The following is a 16,718-nucleotide window of genomic DNA, read 5'->3' on the forward strand; positions in this document are numbered from 1 at the left end:
TCACCTGGACACACCGATTAATCCATTGGGACTCAGAGGCCACATCTGTTTCTTTTACAAGGTGATGTGAAGTAGGCATTGCATTGTCAGCATGTCGCAATCACCAACAGGCACACATACGTATGATCTGGAACCGACCAAGGTCACAACCCAACCCAAGAGGTTGATTGGGAGGAGTTTTGCTAGAACAGTGTCTATGTGACAGCCCATTTGTTCAAATCAGGTCACATCGTCATTTATATTGCAAAAAATCATCTCAGATTTCCTTATCTCTTTCATTTTGAAGATATCTTAGAGTAGTAATTCAGAAGGACTTGTACGGAAAACGCCTATGGATAACAATGGACACTTGCTTATAAAAAGAACTCTTTGGTACTAATCGGCAAAATTTGCAAAATTAGCAGAACAGCGGCGGGCACCTGACACCTCCCCCTTGGAAGGGACGCTAGCACGCAACGAACAAGCAAAGCGGTGGTAGGAAACTACGGTGGAGAGGAGGCGAGGGCGAGCAGCTCCCCAATCTCCCAGCATAGGGTTCCATGGTCTGAATCCCTCTCCGGGTCTCCAGCAAGCGGGCGGAAAAGCCCTCGCGCTTTCCCCACTCCATTCCGTCCACTCAAACCCCGACGCCGGGAGGAAGAGGAGCCGGACCTGGCGGTGCTGGGCATCCAAGGAACTCCCCGCCCCGAATCGCCCTCTCTTCTTTGCGGTATCCGTCGATCACACCGCGTGAGTCTGCTCTTCTTTTCCCCCAGGGTTACGTTGCTTGCCGTGCGGGCGAGTCTCTTCGATCCCTTTGGGCTGGGCTTCGTAAGTTCCTGATTGCTAGCGCGGGGGTTGATTAGATTCTAGCTGCGGGTTTGAAGTTGGTAATCGTCTGTGCGTGGCGGGGCGAGTAATCGAATCCGAAGGGCCTCCTTTTGCGGGCTGCTGGGTCGGATGGTCAGTTCGTAGTGTTACCCCAATCGATGATGCCCCGATGAGCTCAGTGTGTTCGATGAAATTATTGACCCAAGTTATCCGAGGAACTACAGCGTCGGTGGGAATTCTGTCTTAAAGTTCGTAAGACTAGCAATTGTGGTTGCAAGCTTGCAATCTGACGGCAGGACAGGCAAGAGAAGCGTGTCTTGCCTATTTGCTGACGAAGAAGTTTGGGTACAGACAGTGACAAGTGCTTTGAGTTAACCCACTGCCATTGTGAGGACTAGCATAGGAGGCATGCAGTTAAGTCTTCTATTGTATTGGCACTTGATTTTGGGTTTTGCTGGTAGAATTCAACTCTTGAGTTCACTCATGTATTTAATTATTTATCGTTGTCTGCACTAGCTCTAAGCCTCTAACTGGGAAATAGTATGCTTGAATGTGCTCTGGCATACTTATGTTTCCAGAACAGTGAAATCACGTGTTTATATGAGGAACTATTCCCTTGCTTTGAACTCTGCAACGATAGTAGGCGATAGTGCTATGTTGCGATGTCCTACTATTAAACTTCTGTGTATTTGTGTTTGGAAACTTAGGTGTAGTACCTGCTGACTGCTGAGGGCCTGAGGCACTGTAATCTTTGTGTTGTAGAGTTGCTTCTTCAATCCCGGATGCAGGACTAATTCCTATTCTTCTATCCGTTAAGAAGCACTTCATGCAATTTTGCATGCATTTGCTCCTATGATCCTATTTGTTTATGCAAATTTTCATGCTTTTGTTGCTATCAATTTACTCATAATTGCATTTGAATAGAAATCTTATACATACATATTCTTGATCTCCAGTGCAGTATCATGAGCATCCTGGAGAACTTGCATGCTTGATGTACCCAGCTACTTCTATTACGAAAACTTACGGTGATCAAGTTATTGAAGTATTGACGGCAGGGTAGAATCTGTTGGTCAGTTATTGGTATTGAGACCACTGGTGCTTTCCTTGCAATAGCTGTAGAACAAATGGGAGAAAGTAAAGGTAACTGTTTTCAACTTTATATTGTTTCTTGTGAAACGCTCCTTCTCTTATTGCCAAAGCAGAGACTTGCCTTTCTTCTTTTCTGTTGGGATATGAAGATGGAACATCATCTTTAGCTGCCTGTCCTTTGTCGCTACATATCTTAATTGGAAACTTTGCAACCGTAACACCTTCATTATTGTGAATTTGTACTTTTCTGTAATCTTCAGAACAGGATGCCAGTATACTTGTCAAGTAAAGATATCATCATGATATAAGCTAATTTCATTCAAATATAAAGTTCGGTTTCTACTTGTGAAAATTTGTATTTCATTAACATTTCAGGACACGATATTGGAATACTTGCGCTATAATTATCTTAGATTGCGCTAGCTGATCATATTCATTAACGTTTCAGGCGACGTAGGTATACTTGTGCTATAATTATCTTAGATTGTGCTAGCTGGTCATATTCTTTCTTTGCTTCGCACAGCACACTCGGATGAATTTTGCCAGTGCCAAGGGTGTGTTGGCAAGTATACACTACTCAGAGATGAAGAAAACCCACGGCTAGCAATCTTTGAGAGACGGCTTCCTTGCTGTGGTTGTGGGATAGGGTGGTCTTCGTACGTATGCTTCACTCCCCTTATCAAACTTTGGTTAAAGATTACCCATTTGACTTGCTTCTGTTGCAGTTTTCTTTTAGGTTTCGTGTGCCCATTGATATGGTACTTTGCAGCCACTCTTTACTGCTGCAAGTATTACAATAGGGATCCTCGAGAGCGCCCTGGTCTTGCTGCCTCAGCTGTTGCGGTTAGTCCTAATCCCTGAAATTGTTACTTTTCAGTATGAAAATAAATAGGTTTCTGATGTCTAACCCAACTATTCATGTCTGTAAAACATCAAATGTCCTGACAGCTGCTATGATTTCACAAATGCATTGACAGTGTGCCGGCCATTTTTTTAATGCATTGAACTGCAAATTCTTTTCTGTATCAAAGCTGGGGCCTGGGGATTAAGCCAGTTTTCCCAAAGAAAAACGAAAACACCATATGTTGTAGGTTCTCTCTCATATTTTATCAGAATACGTATATAAGGCTGGGAGGTGTGCAGCTTTTGTTTGACTATTCGCACATCATTTTGTTTATGATGCAAAACTTAAAATCTAGCTTGCTTGAGCCTGATACGCCACTTCTTTAGATTTTATTCCAATGAACTAGCTTGCTTGAGCCTGATACGCCACTTTAGATTTTATTCCAATGAACTAGCTTGCTTTAGCCTGATACAGTTCAATTCCATCTAACACCTTGATTTTGATCGTTATGAGCAGGCACTCATCTTCGCATTTCTGGCAATCATCGCTCTCACTGTGACGCTGATAATCTGTGCACACAAGTAACATCCAGAGCAGGGAAAAATGACGGTTGGACCCGTTATTGGTAGCTCAGGCATTCAGAAGGAACTTGTATTTTAAGTGGCAGCAAGTTCTTGATTGAAATGTAGTTACCGTCACATGCGGTTCCTCTGTTTTCAGTTGCCGTTGTTAATCAACGAGGAATTGAGGATGTTCGTTGCTTTTTCGCAAACTCTGTGCCCGGCTTAATTTTTTTGCTATGGCTCAAGTTCTTCAATCTGTGAATCTATTGAATTCCTGATGTCTTGGCCCGTTGCACTGATCCAACACGATGCTGCAACGAGCTTGTCAATTCGTTCACTGCAAATTACTAGCCCGAGAGCGTTCGAGTGACGCTGCATGACTGAAACCAACTATAAGAGGACGAACCATTAGCTTTCTATGTTTTCTCACGTAATCGATCTCTCCCCGTCGTTGACGTAGAGTTGATGGTTTACGCAAGAAGCTTACATCGTGAATTCGTGATACAAGTAAGATGACAAATTCGTTTACTGCCATCGCAAAGATCACTGTCTGAGTGACATACTGACATGTGGCTTCAGAGCTAACTTGCCATCCTCAAATATGATGATTTTTTATTAACATCTCTGCGATGGTACCATGTTAACTATTTAAGATTAGAACTACACTTTGAGCTAGCTAGTCTCTTGCATCAGGGGATCCATCACAAATTTGAAAAATTGTGCCACACTTGTTTTTCTTTCATCTCTACCACTGATCCTGATGCACCTTAATACCTTATATATCTCACACCCGAGAATGCAGAAAACAACGCCACAAGCGGTCGTCAGCAATTTTTTCAAAATATATTGCTTTCACGTACCGTTGAAAGTTTAAATGTTTAATTCTTAGAGTAAATTTTATAAAAAATAAGCACACATTTTGTGTGTGTGTGTGAGAGAGAGAGAGAGGGAGGGAGGGAGGGAGAGGGAGAGAGAGAGAGACTAACATTTAATATTTTGGTTTAGTCTCAAAAATAACATTCAACATTACTCCCTCCATTCCAAATCATATGTCGTTCTTTTTTCATACAAATATACTACTGAACATTTAGGTTATTAAGTTGTAAAGGGTTTTTAATAGACTGAAGCACTTTGATATTGTTGTCTATAAAATTACAAATTATAGTCGATGGCTTAATTTATTGGCCATATTCTACAGAACAAATAATTTGGAACATGTAAGTCATGTAGGTGGTCCCTCAGCTAGTCTCCTACATGAAAAAAAGGTCATGATACTGGAAAAATATTTCTTATAGAGTGGAACATTTGACCCTAGTGCCTGAACGAACCTTAAAGTTCAAAGCATCTCCCTTATTGAAACTCATAATTTTCCATATACTTTGAGAAATATTGAAACTCAAATTCAAAATATAGACCAGAAACTTGTCCAGAAGATCATTTATCTGTGACTGAAGCGATTATATTTTTAGTGCGGTGTAGTAAAAATACACATGCACTAATAATCATTTAGTCTGTATATGTACACCACGTCTGTAGTATCTGACTACACATGATATGCAAAGAGTACATCTCCAAAGGCACATGAAATGCAACAATACATCAGCATTGCAAATGTTCATTACACCCTCACTCGTGTGTATACATGCTTCATGTTTTTAGACACAACAATTAACAAACTAAATACAACATTATTAGTAACAATCTAGATTAATGTAGTAATTAATAACGTACTACGTAAGCTAAGCGATCGCTTCTCTCTTGTGCACCTTCACCTTGAGCCCGTCCTTCATGTGGAGTATGATGGACAGCTTGGGCCGCACCACGGCGCCGGCGTCCACCTCCACCCGGAACTGCGGCAGCACGGCGGCGACCACGGCCTTCATCTGCGCGAACGCCAGGTCCCTGCCGAGGCACGTCCGGGGCCCCACGTTGAACGCCACGAACTTGCACGACGGCTCGTGCCGGAGCCGCCCCGCCGCCGTCAGCCACCGCTCCGGCCGGAACTCCAGGCAGTCCTTGCCCCACACCGCCTCCATGCGGCCCATCGAGTAGAACGACACGATCACCCGCCGGGTGGGCCCCACGGGCACTCCGCTCGGCAGCGTGTCGGGCCGCGCCGCGGCCTTGTGCTCGAACGGCACCGGCGGGTACAGCCGGAGCGACTCCGACAGCGCCGCGTGCAGGTACACCAGGCGCTTCAGCTCGGCGGCAGTGTGGTGGCCGGCGCCGGAGGCCGGCGGGTGCGCGCGGAGCTCCCCGAGGATCTTCGCCTCGACGTCGGGGTGCTTGGTGAGTAGCCAGAAGAACCATGTCAAGGCCGAGCTCGTCGTGTCGCGGCCGGCGACCATGAGGTTGAACGTCGTGTCGCGCAGGAACCGGTCGAACTCGGCGCCCGACTTGCCTACCTCGTCCTGGCACGCCAGGTAGGACTTGAGCAGGTCAGCGTCGCCGTCTCCGGTGGACTCGGCGGCGGCGTGCTCTCGCCGGAGCGAGATGAACTCGGCGATGGACGCGTCGAGCACCCGCCGAGCCTTCCGCATTCTCTTGTTGTGCCCGATCTTGAGGTACTTCTGGAGCTTCAGCCACGGCACGGGCGTCACGTGCCGGTAGAACAGGACCTCCTCGATGGTGTCCATGGCAGCGGCGAACGGGACGTGCGGGAAACCGGGGGCGAGGCAGCCGGGGTCGATGCCGAACACGAACATCGCCGTGAGGTCAAAGGTGAGGCGCACGAACACGTCCTGCAGGTCCACGACCGCGCCCGACGCGGCGAGGCCGTCGAGGAGCGGCACGAGGCCCTCGCGGAGCTTGCGCGCGGTGCTCGCGGCGACCGCGGCGCGGAAGCGCGCGTCCGACAGCAGCGCGTGCGCCTTGCGCCTCTGGAACGCCCACGACTCGCCGTCGGCGTTGAAGATGCCGCCACCGAGCACGTCGAACATCACGGCGAACTCCTCGCCCTTGGGGTAGTTGCCAAAGTTGGTCGTGAACACGTGCGCCACGTTCGCCGGGTCGGCCGTGACGATCACGTCGACCGGCGAGCCCCACGGCCCCTTGATGACGTACGACAGCCCCGCCGCGCACAGGAACTCCGTCGCCCACTCGTGCACGCGCCCGGCGTTGACGGTGATCGCCGGGACCGCGCCGATCACCGGCCAGTTCGTCGGCAGCCCGTGCCGCCGGTTCAGCCTATGAAATAGCAGGAGAAAGCAAGCAAGGGACACCATGAGCTCCGGGTACCTGCCGAGAAAGCCGAGAAGCCATGGCAGGACCTCCATTGTTTTTTCTTCCTCGAAGCTGAAGTGTCTTGTGAGCTAATGACTTTGAGTTCTCGGGGAACGTTTTTTAAATCGATTTTTCACTAGTGTGGTAGCAAGATAGGTGAGGTTTATATAGGTGACTTCGCAGGGGTTTGGTTTATGTGTGGAAGAGAAAGACTAAGGGAGTAGAGTTTTTGTCATCTGGTGCACGGCAAGGCATCTGAGGTGACAATCTGACATGGCAAGAGAAGAGATGACTAATCTTTTCTTCTAACCCACAGATCATACTGAATTCACCATCAACAGAGATCTGCAGAAATCTGGGTTATTGCCAAATGTGTACACGTAGACTTTCGTTTGCTCAAGCATGCTCCTGGAGTTTTGATCGATGCATACGGTAAACCTTGCAATTGCAAGGTACAAGTGATTGGTTAATGTGTATTGCAGATGCCAAAGCTGGGGTTTATGTTTAACGATTTAATTCCTCCAATCCACAGTAAGAAGTAAAAAAAATTCCAGATTTATTTATATCTGAATGTGGTGCTACAATAGACCTTGTTGGTATACCAAATGAAGCTTCTTTGTGATGAGGAAAGGCTGCCTAATGGTCTCAAAAATATATTAGTACTGCACTTGTATATGTCACCTAGGTCTACCTAAGTTGAACTCTGAAGCCAATGGTAAAGATAAAGTGCTTTTAGAAAAGTTACAAAACCATGAGGTGATGTGCTACTTCTGAACATTTTTTGGCCGAATTATTCAAATTGGTAGTAAGCATACTGTGGGTAATTAACTGCAGAGTGCAGACAAAAACACCTCAATCAGGAGGGTCTTCTCATCAGGAAAGTTCAGGATTAACTTCAATCACCAACCACTCTGTGCGCCTGAAAACAAGGTCACCAACTTAGGTTGTGCTGCACCAATACATTTTGCTTGTCAGATGAAGGCGAGAGCACACGCAAATGTGTGTGGGGGGCAAGGCAATGTTTCTTTTGAAGTGAAGAAAAGTTGTGATACGCTGACAGGTAGCATCTGGATATGATACTCCAGACCAGGTCTTGAAAAGGAAATGTCCAATAAAAAAAACATTACGAGTATGATGGTGTCCCTGTGTTAGCATAGGTCATCTCTTTCATGTGTATGCCGTGTGTACCCTCCTGTGACAAAATATGTGATCTGTAGTTGTATGCTGACATGATCCCAACCAATTCAGTTGGGGTCGGAAAAATAGGATACACTACACACAGACATTGAGATAGGAATATAAGATACATTGTAACTTAACAGATCTAGAATTTACATAGAATCAAGTAAAAGGGTATTAGACACCAACAACAGTAACCATACAATTATGTTACTACCACTGACACCTGTTACCGCACAATTGCGTTCCTATCAAGTGTCCCCATTTCAAAACAACTCCAAATTCATGGGTGCAAACTTTTAAGTATTCCAATGCATATTGTTGCATAAACGGGAACAAAACCCCATAAAGCAAGAACTAAGTGATAGGAAGCATCAACCTGCCGCCCTTCTCTTGAGCCTAACCATCATCCCGTTCTGCGTGTGCAGTATGACGGAGCTCTGTGGCATCACAGCGTGGTCGTCGACCAGATCGACCATGAAGTTGTGTATGATGGAGGCAGCTGTCATCTTCATGTTGCTGAGACCGAGGTCCTTTCCAATGCAGCTCCGGGGCCCCGAGTTGAAGGACAGGAACTTGTAGCTCGGTTCGTGCCGGAGGCGGCCACTCTTGGATATCCACCTCTCTGGCCTAAACTCCATGCAGTCCTTGCCCCATATCCCTTTGATCCTCCCCATTGCATAGAGCGAGAAGATGACTCTTGTGCCCTTGGTCACCTTGGTGCCGTTTGGTAGGACGTCATCAACATGAGCCTCCTTCTCCTCAAATGGTGTTGCAGGAAAAAGCCTGAAACATAAGCAATGCCTCATCCAGTCAGATGATTAAGGGGATACTGGTTTTCAAGATAGTAGCTCGGGAGATCAATGGACGGACAAGTAAAAGATGTATCACCTGAGTGTCTCAAGGAGTGCAGCTTGGAGGTAAATGGCAGATCGCAGTTCGTCGCACTCAAAGACTGAGAAGTCCCCAGGCCAGGTACTGCTCTTGAGGCCCTTAAGCTCCTCGAGTATCCTTGCCTCGACATTCGGGTGCTTGCACATCATGTAGAAGAACCATGTGAGCGTGACGGCAATAAGGTCCTTCCCAGCGAGGATGAACCCCACCGCAGTGTCACGCAGGAACTGGGTCTTCTGCTGCTCACTCATGCTGGCATCCAAGGTCACTTTCATGTACATGGAGAGTATATCTGCCTGGCTCCCATTGCTCTCCTGCGCCTTCCGTTTGGCGATCTCCTCATAGATGAACTGATTGACCACCACCTTTGCATCCGCAAGTTTTTTCTCTTTCCCAACATTGAGCCACCTCAAGAGCTTCCACAACCTCGATGGAACAAGGTGTCTGAACAGCATTGCCTCCTCTGCCTCCTTTGTGGCACGGCCAAACACAGGCATTGGAGAAGACACTGATAAGGCGTCAAGATCAGCTGCAAACACCATAGAGTACGAGACATCGAGCGAGAGCCTCATGAAAACACCCTCCAGCTCAACCTCCGAACTCTGCTTAGCCATGTGGTCAAGGTAAGGTAGCAAGACAGTACCGACCTTCCTTGCGATTATGGACATCGCAAAAGACCGAAATGTACGGGCGCCAAAGATGGTTGTCGCCACACGGCGCTGATACTCCCAGGAATCAGAGTCTGCCACAAGGAGCCCATCACCAAGAATGTCAAACATCTCAGCAAATTCTCTACCTTTTGGATACTTCTCGAAGTGGGTGTTAAGGCAGTGGTTGACTGTGGCTGGATCACAGGTTATCAAGATATTCATGTCCAGCAACCATGGACCCAAGAACATGAACGTGCACCCAGCCTCACGTAGCAGATCCGCAACCTTGTCATGAATGCAGTGTCGATTCACCACGAGGAAGGGAAGCATCCGAACAACAGGCCAGTTCAGCGGGAGGCTGCTCTTCTGGCTCTGTCTGATGAGGCGGAAGATGGAAAGCCCGAAAAAGCAGATGATTGCTAGGAAGACCTCTGGATAGGATGGAATGAAGCTCCAAAAGGGGCCCATGGCAGTGCAAGGTTATGAGTTGCACAAGGAAGAAGTGCATGCAGAAATAGGCCTAGGCTTCACCTTTGGGTTTGCAAATTTCAAATGTATGGTTTTGGTGTACTATAAGAAGCTACCTGTGTACATTGATTTCCTTGTGGGATTGGTATCCCTTGAGTTCAGGACTCATGACATTCATATGCCCTAATATCAATGCTAAAATTATGGGGCTCAAATTATTATAGAGTATGTCACATTTATATATGTTCGGCTTTGGCATTTGATTGCTGACGTTACTCATCGAATGGTAAACAATGTGATATGAGAGTATGCATTGAAGATTCAGTTTGACTCATCACAGTGGCTTATGAGCTAACACATAAATAATCATTATAACTTTCTGTTTGATTCTAATTCTGCTTAGACTGGTAATTTATTGATGCTGGGAGCAGAACATTTCCTAAACCTAAAACATAGCTCAACTTGTTTCCTGTGCAAACACCCAAAAAGTGTGGGATTCCGAGATGCAGATGCAGAATTCCTCATGCAAATTTTGTGATGCTGCAGCATCCCACTGCAGGAGGGATGCTATATGCTTGCTCGACTGATACCGACACGGCTTGGCTTCCTAACTAGAGTCTAGCAACACATTAACTACAAGGCAAGGATCTCATCAATTTTCCATGAGAGAACCTTGCCAGAAGCAACCTGACAGTTATCATCATGTGCTACAGTCCTAGCAAGGGAAGAAAAGAGCAATTTGCCATCAAGTTTGCGTTGCAGCAGGGTTAAATTAAGGTATGAGCTCACTCATATCATTGAAACAAACAGCAATGAACCCTATAAAGAGAAATGCATAATTTAATTGCTAGTTCATAGATTCATCACAGTACACATAGCGCCTTTTGAAGTAAACATTTAGAACACCAATTTGAAAGCACATACACGGAGACTGGAGAGACGCCTCTAGGTAACCTTCTGGAACAAGGCGTCGATGCGGCGGGTCCCACGCGGCAGCGGCTTTGCTTCTCTTCCGCCACCGCCACCAGCGGATCCGGCGGCCGGGCGAGAGCGGGGAGCCTCCTCTTCGGCGGGGAGGCAGTCGAGGAGGAAGTCCGCCGTGGGCCGGTGCGCGCGGGCTGCGGCCCGGACGTGTGCGGCGCGCACCGTGCGGCGGCCGCGCCGCGCCGCCGCCGTGTAAGCCCCGGACGCAAGGCTGCCCAGGAAGAGCTCGGTGGCGGCGGCGATGAGCAGCGTCGCCTCGCTCGTCACCTTCTTGATGTCCCGGTCCACGCGCATGATCCGCTTGATCCTCCCCACCGGCAGCGTCGGCCGCAGCGATGTCCCCTCCTCGGCCTCTGCCTCCTCCTGCTCCACTCCGACCTGCTCCATTGGCTCTGCGGCCTCCACATGCTGCTCCTCGACCTGCTCCATCGGATCGCCGGGCTCGGCGGGCTCCACCTGCTCCTCCTCGATCTGCCCCATTGCCTCTGCGGGCTCCCCGGCCTGCTCCCGCTCCTCCGCGATCTGCTCCATTGCCTCGGCGGGCTCGTCGATCCTCTCGTCCTCCTTTCCGAGCGGCTCATCCATTGCCACGGTGGGCTCGGCGGCGGCGGTAGCCATGGCTAGGGTTTGGGTTTGCAGGGGGATGTTGGCGGTGGTGTGATCCGCCGTTGGATTCGCTGGTGTAATTGGATTGGCAAGAAATGGCGGGGAATTTGGGGATCTTTCCCGCGCGATTCCGACTCCGATCGACGCGGGCGGCGCCGTAACGGGTGAAAGCAACTGTAGAATGTTACGTAAAGGCTACTGTAGAGGAAGAAGAATGGGTCGTAATGGGCTGACGAGCCGAGTAAAAAAGCCCATTAAGTTCTATTTGAGAAGAAAAGCCCACCGCGCCCCTTTCCTGACTCACACTGGGCCAATGATGATCCCAAAAGGACCGTGTGCCACTTTCTTTGCCCTATAGAAAAGGTATTCTATTTTTCTTTTTGATTTTTGATGGAGATTCATGGCGGCATGCATGGCCACCTGACGTCCTGATGACGCGTGGCCACGTCATACGTCAAGCAACGGCAAGCTGACAAGCTCTAGTTTCTTATGCCGGCTAATGGATCAATCGAGTAGCTAAGGCACCGTATTTATTTTTTGCGAGGTTAAGTTATCAGGGTATCACTATCTTGTCTGATATCAAGTTTCTTGAAAAAAAAAGAAAAGAAAAGCTGATGGCGAGGTCTCGTCCAATGGTTGATTAAGAGCGTGTTTGGCTTTACCCTTGCACGAAGGTAGGGTCGTCATTCGCATTAATTTCGCACGTTGTGGCCGGTCTGACGTTCAGATTTTGACTTCGGTTTCTCACAGAGGTCTTGTTGCTCTGGTTGGTCGTGGAGGAGCATGCACCCAACCTAGCTAAGTAGCTAGTGGGAAAACACTTGTGCTCCTGCATGCTTTGGGCACAGCTTCCCCTCAGTTGCGTGGAGAGTAAATTGAATTGTTATTAGGTGTGAAACGGCGCGTGTGGATGGAATTTCCTTGCTTCGTATCATAGACCACCAAGGCACAGACAATTGAAGTTTTTGAGAGAAACTACGGCACCCCGGGATTGCCTACCAGCGAAAACAAAATTTACATTTACAGTAAACCAACTATATGTACAGTGATGAAGACAATACAGTACCCGTTTTTTGAAAGAAGAACCAGATATATCAACCATGCATATGTATGCATGGACCGGGAATAACAATTAATTAAAAATCAAATTATTCTTCACCATTCAAAGTGATCTGTTCTGTCTTCTTTTTTTTCCTGTGAAACTTCCTCGATCATTTATTGGAGACTGTGTTTGAACGGGTCCTAACTCTCCTGACTGTAGATTTTCGGTTTAGGGACACCGGCGCCGAGAACACGGTCTTCTCATATAAATTTTAGTTTGTATATAAAAGAATAGGTTAATTTTATTTAAGGAATAAGGACTCTGTAGCATGATAATTTGAACATGAAGCAATTGAGTTCCACGAAAAGTCTAGGAAATATTGGCTCTTTCAATAATTAATTGGTGCCGTGCGGTGCCTAGGGGTGGCAAAGGGCCTTAATTGTTTGTCTAGATAATCTAAGAGTTGAACTATAAAAGAGTCGGGCTCTAATCTTATTCAATTTTGGACTAAAAAAATTAAGATCCAATTAGAATTGTGAAAAGAGCCATTAGCGTCATAACCCGTTACCACCCCTACCGTTCGGCCAAGAAAACAAAAAGAAACCTGGATCAGCTCCATATGTATGAACATGGAATGTAGTCAGGTGGAGCGACAAGTCTAACTGCAACTACCTGGTTCTCTCCATTTGTCATAGATTGAGGTTGTTATCAACTAGTCCCCTTCGATCAAATAATTATGGCAATCAAAGGTGATAAAAAAAATGCAAAGGACAGTAGGTGTCAACATATACGATAATGCATAAATATGTCATCGCTTCAGCATTGTTAAGGCCAACCCAGCGCTGCTTGCAGTGTCTCCTGTGCATTATTCGACAAGACAAACTACCCATCACAAGTTTTGGTTAATGATTTTAGGGAACAATCAAGTGCTTATTTCTTTTCTGCAAATTAAAACTCGATACATGCTTAGATACTTGAAACGAACATGGCACCATTTATGCCATTTCGAGAGATTTTGGTGATCGAATGACAACGCAATCAATGAGACTAATATGACTGTTAAGATGACTATTCTCAGGCTTTTAGGTTCAAGTGATGACAAAGAGAGAGAAGATAGGCGTAGCTAGGCCGAAGGGCCGCCCCTACGGGGTTCTCTTCGGTCAGTAGCACCGGAAGAACCGACGCATGAGCACCGGTGCATCCGATGGTTGTCGGAAGAACTGACGCCATGGTATTTTGGTGCAGAAGGGAATCGAAGCCAAATCAGCTTATAGGCACCGGATGAACCGATGGTTCAAAAAGGGGCATCGGTGCATTGGGCATACTGTGTTCCAGAGACGATGCAAGTCGCGCAAAAGCCAAGTCTTCAGCACCGGTTGAACCGGTGAAGCATCGATGCATACCATCGGTGTAATGACGTCAGCAGAAGAGTTGAGTGCTGTGAGTGACCGGTTTAACCGACGGCTAAGCATCGGTTCAACCGGTGGTCACTGTGTCAGCTGTCAGGAGTTCAACGGCTACTTCAGGTTATGAGTGACCGGATGAACCGACGCTACCCCAGCCAGAGGCATCGGTTCATCCGATGATGCGCAGATTTTCTGCTGACCGTTGGAGCAACGGCTACAAGACTTGGTGGCCTATATATACGCCTCACCCCGGCCATTTGAAGTTTGCTGAAGTTGCTGGACATCCCACACACACCCAAGAACATCTCCAAGCCATACAAGAGCATCAAGATTTTATCCTTAGCCCTTAGCACACTTTGAGAAGTGTTGTGTAAAGGATTAGCTCTTAGTGAGTGAGATTGCAAGGTTTCGAGCCTTTGTGTTGTGGTTCATTAGCGAACCAAAACAAGAGCTTGGTGCGCCGGCACCTTGGAGCGTGAAGCTCGCCGGCAACGTCATCGACCCTCCGACTTGGTGTGGAGCGGCGACGACACTTTGTGCGGGGGACGTGGAGACCCCCATCCTTTGTGGAGAAGCTCCTTAGTGGAACCCGGGGTCAAGGTGACCGTGATTGTGTTCACGGAAAAAACTTGGTGTCCGATTAGCAATACTCTTAGTGAGTGCTACAACAACGTGGATGTAGGTGTGCCTTTGTGGCTAACCGAACCACGGGATAAACACCCGCGTCAAGAGTTTGCTATCTTCTATCCCGCTCTTTAAGCTTCCGCATTTAATACTTGCAACTTTTGTGCCTTTACTTTCATAGAATAGTTTCTTGTTAGGAAAGGCTATAGGGTGCATAACTCTTTTGGGATAGGGGTTTCACATTAGAACAACCTAGTTGCACGTCTAGATAGCTTGAATTAGTTTAAGTTTTGTGCAAAATAGTTGGAGCCATAGGTTAAGTTTTTTATTAGAACCTAATTCACCCCCCTCTTAGTTTAGAGCACCCGATCCTTTCAATACTATAAACATAAAAATACAAAATGTCACACTTGTGCAAATCTATTGGGGCGTTGCAGACACAAGTGATATCCTAACTTAAGTACTTAGGCCCTGTTTAGATCCCAAATTTTTACACCCAAAAACATCACATCGAAGATTTGGACACATGCATGGAGTATTAAATGAAATCTATTTACAAAACTTTTTGCACGGATGGACTGTAAATCGCGAGACAAATCAAATAAGACTACTTAATCCATGATTTGCAACAGCGATGCTACAGTAATCATCCACTAATTATGGTTTAATCATGGATTAAGTAGGCTCATTAGATTCGTCTCGAGATTTACAACTCATCCGTGTAAAAAGTTTTGTAAATAGACTTTATTTGGTACTTCTAAATAGCAAGATTCCGTTCCTAAAAATTATGGAGTAAGGAGCTAAACAAGGCCTTAACTTTTGGTCAACAATATCTTCATGAATGTTCAACTTCTTGATTGTATGAAAAAATACAAGTTCATCAATATTAATTTGTTGGCAGAATTATTTTTTTACATTTGGAACACATATATGTAGTTGGCTTAATTAGTTTGGATGATGGAGCACCATGCCAAATGAAAACTGGCCGAGACTATCAAATTGACTGAGCGTGTAGTACCCAACTTTGCCAAGTATTGAGCGAGTTTGCCTATGGTATATACATGTTAAGTGATCGGAACTAAAACTGCTGTGCTACCAGCTGATTGATCGATGAAGTAGCAAATTAAGCGCTCTTGGTTTAACTATTTGGTGTCACAATCTGATAGCAATTTCAGAGAATGCTTATAGTCAGGTGTTTATAATATTTTCCACGCTTACAACAGGCATTTCCGCTAGTCAGGTGTTTATAATATTTTCCACGAAATGACATGGACATTCAGTGATGTAACTTTAAATTATCGAGAATTTGTTGGCTGGTTGTGCGACATTCACACAACCATAGTGAGAAAACTCTGATACCCCCTTTTGACCCTTGATTGTTGTTCCAAACAATCTCATCGTTAATACTGCATCTGTATATAATTAAGGAATCATAACCATTAGCAAGTGCTTAAAATATGAATATCCTAGGGTATTGATAGGATGCCATCTAATTCAGATGTTAATGTTATTATATTAGACTAATTATTGAGAAAAAAATAAGGGTGAACTTAGACGGTCAAATAAAGTAAGCCATATAAAATTAATTAACAGCCAGATTATCCACAAGGGAATTGAATCAGGAGATAACTTTACTATCTTTTTTTATGGTTTCATTACATAGTCAGATTCTATCTTAGGGGCTATATGGAACAGTGGTCGTCTGAGCTGAACCGGTTCTAAACTCCTGTGGACGGCGAGTAGGATGCAGTGCTACTGTTCTATATATACCAGGCCGGTGACCATGCGTGTTGAAAATTTTGGGATAAAGGCGTGTTGTCTAATCTAGTAATCTACATTATCAGTTGATAGTGCAAGGTCGGCGCGATCAATGCAGCTATGAAGCACCAAAACATTTTTTTTCTTGTAAGAAAAAGTCACCAAACAGAGCTGATTTGAGGCCCTTTTTTTTCGCCCAACCTTCTCAACTAAAAGTTGCCACTGGCAATTGACCTAATTAAGTTCGGCGCCGGCCTCTGAGGCTCTGATCGAGCAGTTAGGCGCTTCATTAGTCGAAACTAACAAAGACGTAAACCTGACCGTGTGGTCATGAATAGTTTTGTCAGTTGGAAACTTCTTGTTATTCACGTTCGTGCTGCTCATAGTTTTTCTAAGTCTGATTTTTCATTGGCATCATCAACGTAAGATAGTTTCAGCCTTTCAGGCTTAAGACCGGACCTTGACTGAGAATCTAAAGGTTGATCAGATGTATGCATGACTCGAGCAAAGCGAATCCGTGACGCGCGTGTGATCGACTGGCCGATCACGAGGCAGGCTCTAGTAGTGCTGGGCCAC

At 46.2% G+C, this 16,718-nt stretch overlaps 4 protein-coding genes across 7 annotated transcripts; 1 reads left to right on the top strand and 3 right to left on the bottom strand.

Moving 5' to 3' along the window:
• The first annotated feature begins 387 nt into the window (after positions 1-387).
• On the top strand, positions 388-3,563 carry LOC120674339 (60S ribosomal protein L18a-like protein). 4 transcript variants are annotated; one of them, XR_005675055.1, is made up of 5 exons: positions 388-729; positions 1,767-1,953; positions 2,351-2,558; positions 2,628-2,745; positions 3,263-3,563. XR_005675055.1 is itself a non-coding variant. In XM_039955510.1 (4 exons), the coding sequence occupies exons 1-4, from the start codon at positions 1,938-1,940 to the stop codon at positions 3,329-3,331; spliced, it is 336 nt and encodes a 111-aa protein (XP_039811444.1). In that variant the 5' UTR covers positions 1,772-1,937; the 3' UTR covers positions 3,332-3,563. The 4 variants fall into 4 exon arrangements, 1 of the variants encoding a protein (XP_039811444.1); XR_005675054.1 differs by having other exon boundaries at positions 2,426-2,558; XR_005675056.1 differs by having other exon boundaries at positions 1,772-1,953.
• A 1,168-nt stretch (positions 3,564-4,731) lies between these two features.
• LOC120671983 (alkane hydroxylase MAH1-like) lies at positions 4,732-6,668 on the bottom strand. Its single transcript, XM_039952263.1, has one exon. It carries the CDS (start codon positions 6,582-6,584, stop codon positions 5,049-5,051), a length of 1,536 nt encoding a protein of 511 aa, XP_039808197.1. The 5' UTR covers positions 6,585-6,668; the 3' UTR covers positions 4,732-5,048.
• Positions 6,669-7,799: 1,131 nt separating this feature from the next.
• Positions 7,800-10,358, bottom strand: LOC120676839 (noroxomaritidine synthase-like). Its single transcript, XM_039958168.1, has 2 exons — positions 8,602-10,358; positions 7,800-8,496 (listed from the first exon to the last, which is right to left on the bottom strand). Exons 1-2 carry the CDS (start codon positions 9,720-9,722, stop codon positions 8,085-8,087), a joined length of 1,533 nt encoding a protein of 510 aa, XP_039814102.1. The 5' UTR covers positions 9,723-10,358; the 3' UTR covers positions 7,800-8,084.
• A 186-nt stretch (positions 10,359-10,544) lies between these two features.
• LOC120676840 (nuclear transcription factor Y subunit C-2-like) lies at positions 10,545-11,425 on the bottom strand. The gene has a single exon (XM_039958169.1). It carries the CDS (start codon positions 11,322-11,324, stop codon positions 10,668-10,670), a length of 657 nt encoding a protein of 218 aa, XP_039814103.1. The 5' UTR covers positions 11,325-11,425; the 3' UTR covers positions 10,545-10,667.
• Positions 11,426-16,718: the final 5,293 nt, after the last annotated feature.

The sequence above is a fragment of the Panicum virgatum genome, chromosome 5N (genome assembly GCF_016808335.1).
Source record: "Panicum virgatum strain AP13 chromosome 5N, P.virgatum_v5, whole genome shotgun sequence".
NCBI lineage: Eukaryota > Viridiplantae > Streptophyta > Magnoliopsida > Poales > Poaceae > Panicum > Panicum virgatum.

What these genes read in the sequence shown, in the direction of transcription:
- LOC120674339 (XM_039955510.1), top strand. An exon ending in TGTGGGATAGGGTGGTCTTC is followed by an intron (nt 2,559 to 2,627) that starts GTACGTATGCTT and finishes CTTCTGTTGCAG; the next exon opens with TTTTCTTTTAGGTTTCGTGT. An exon ending in TTGCTGCCTCAGCTGTTGCG is followed by an intron (nt 2,746 to 3,262) that starts GTTAGTCCTAAT and finishes CGTTATGAGCAG; the next exon opens with GCACTCATCTTCGCATTTCT.
- LOC120671983 (XM_039952263.1), bottom strand. Translation starts at nt 6,584, where the DNA reads ATGGAGGTCCTGCCATGGCTTCTCGGCTTTCTCGGCAGGTACCCGGAG.
- LOC120676839 (XM_039958168.1), bottom strand. Translation starts at nt 9,722, where the DNA reads ATGGGCCCCTTTTGGAGCTTCATTCCATCCTATCCAGAGGTCTTCCTA. An exon ending in GCACTCCTTGAGACACTCAG is followed by an intron (nt 8,497 to 8,601) that starts GTGATACATCTT and finishes CTTATGTTTCAG; the next exon opens with GCTTTTTCCTGCAACACCAT.
- LOC120676840 (XM_039958169.1), bottom strand. Translation starts at nt 11,324, where the DNA reads ATGGCTACCGCCGCCGCCGAGCCCACCGTGGCAATGGATGAGCCGCTC.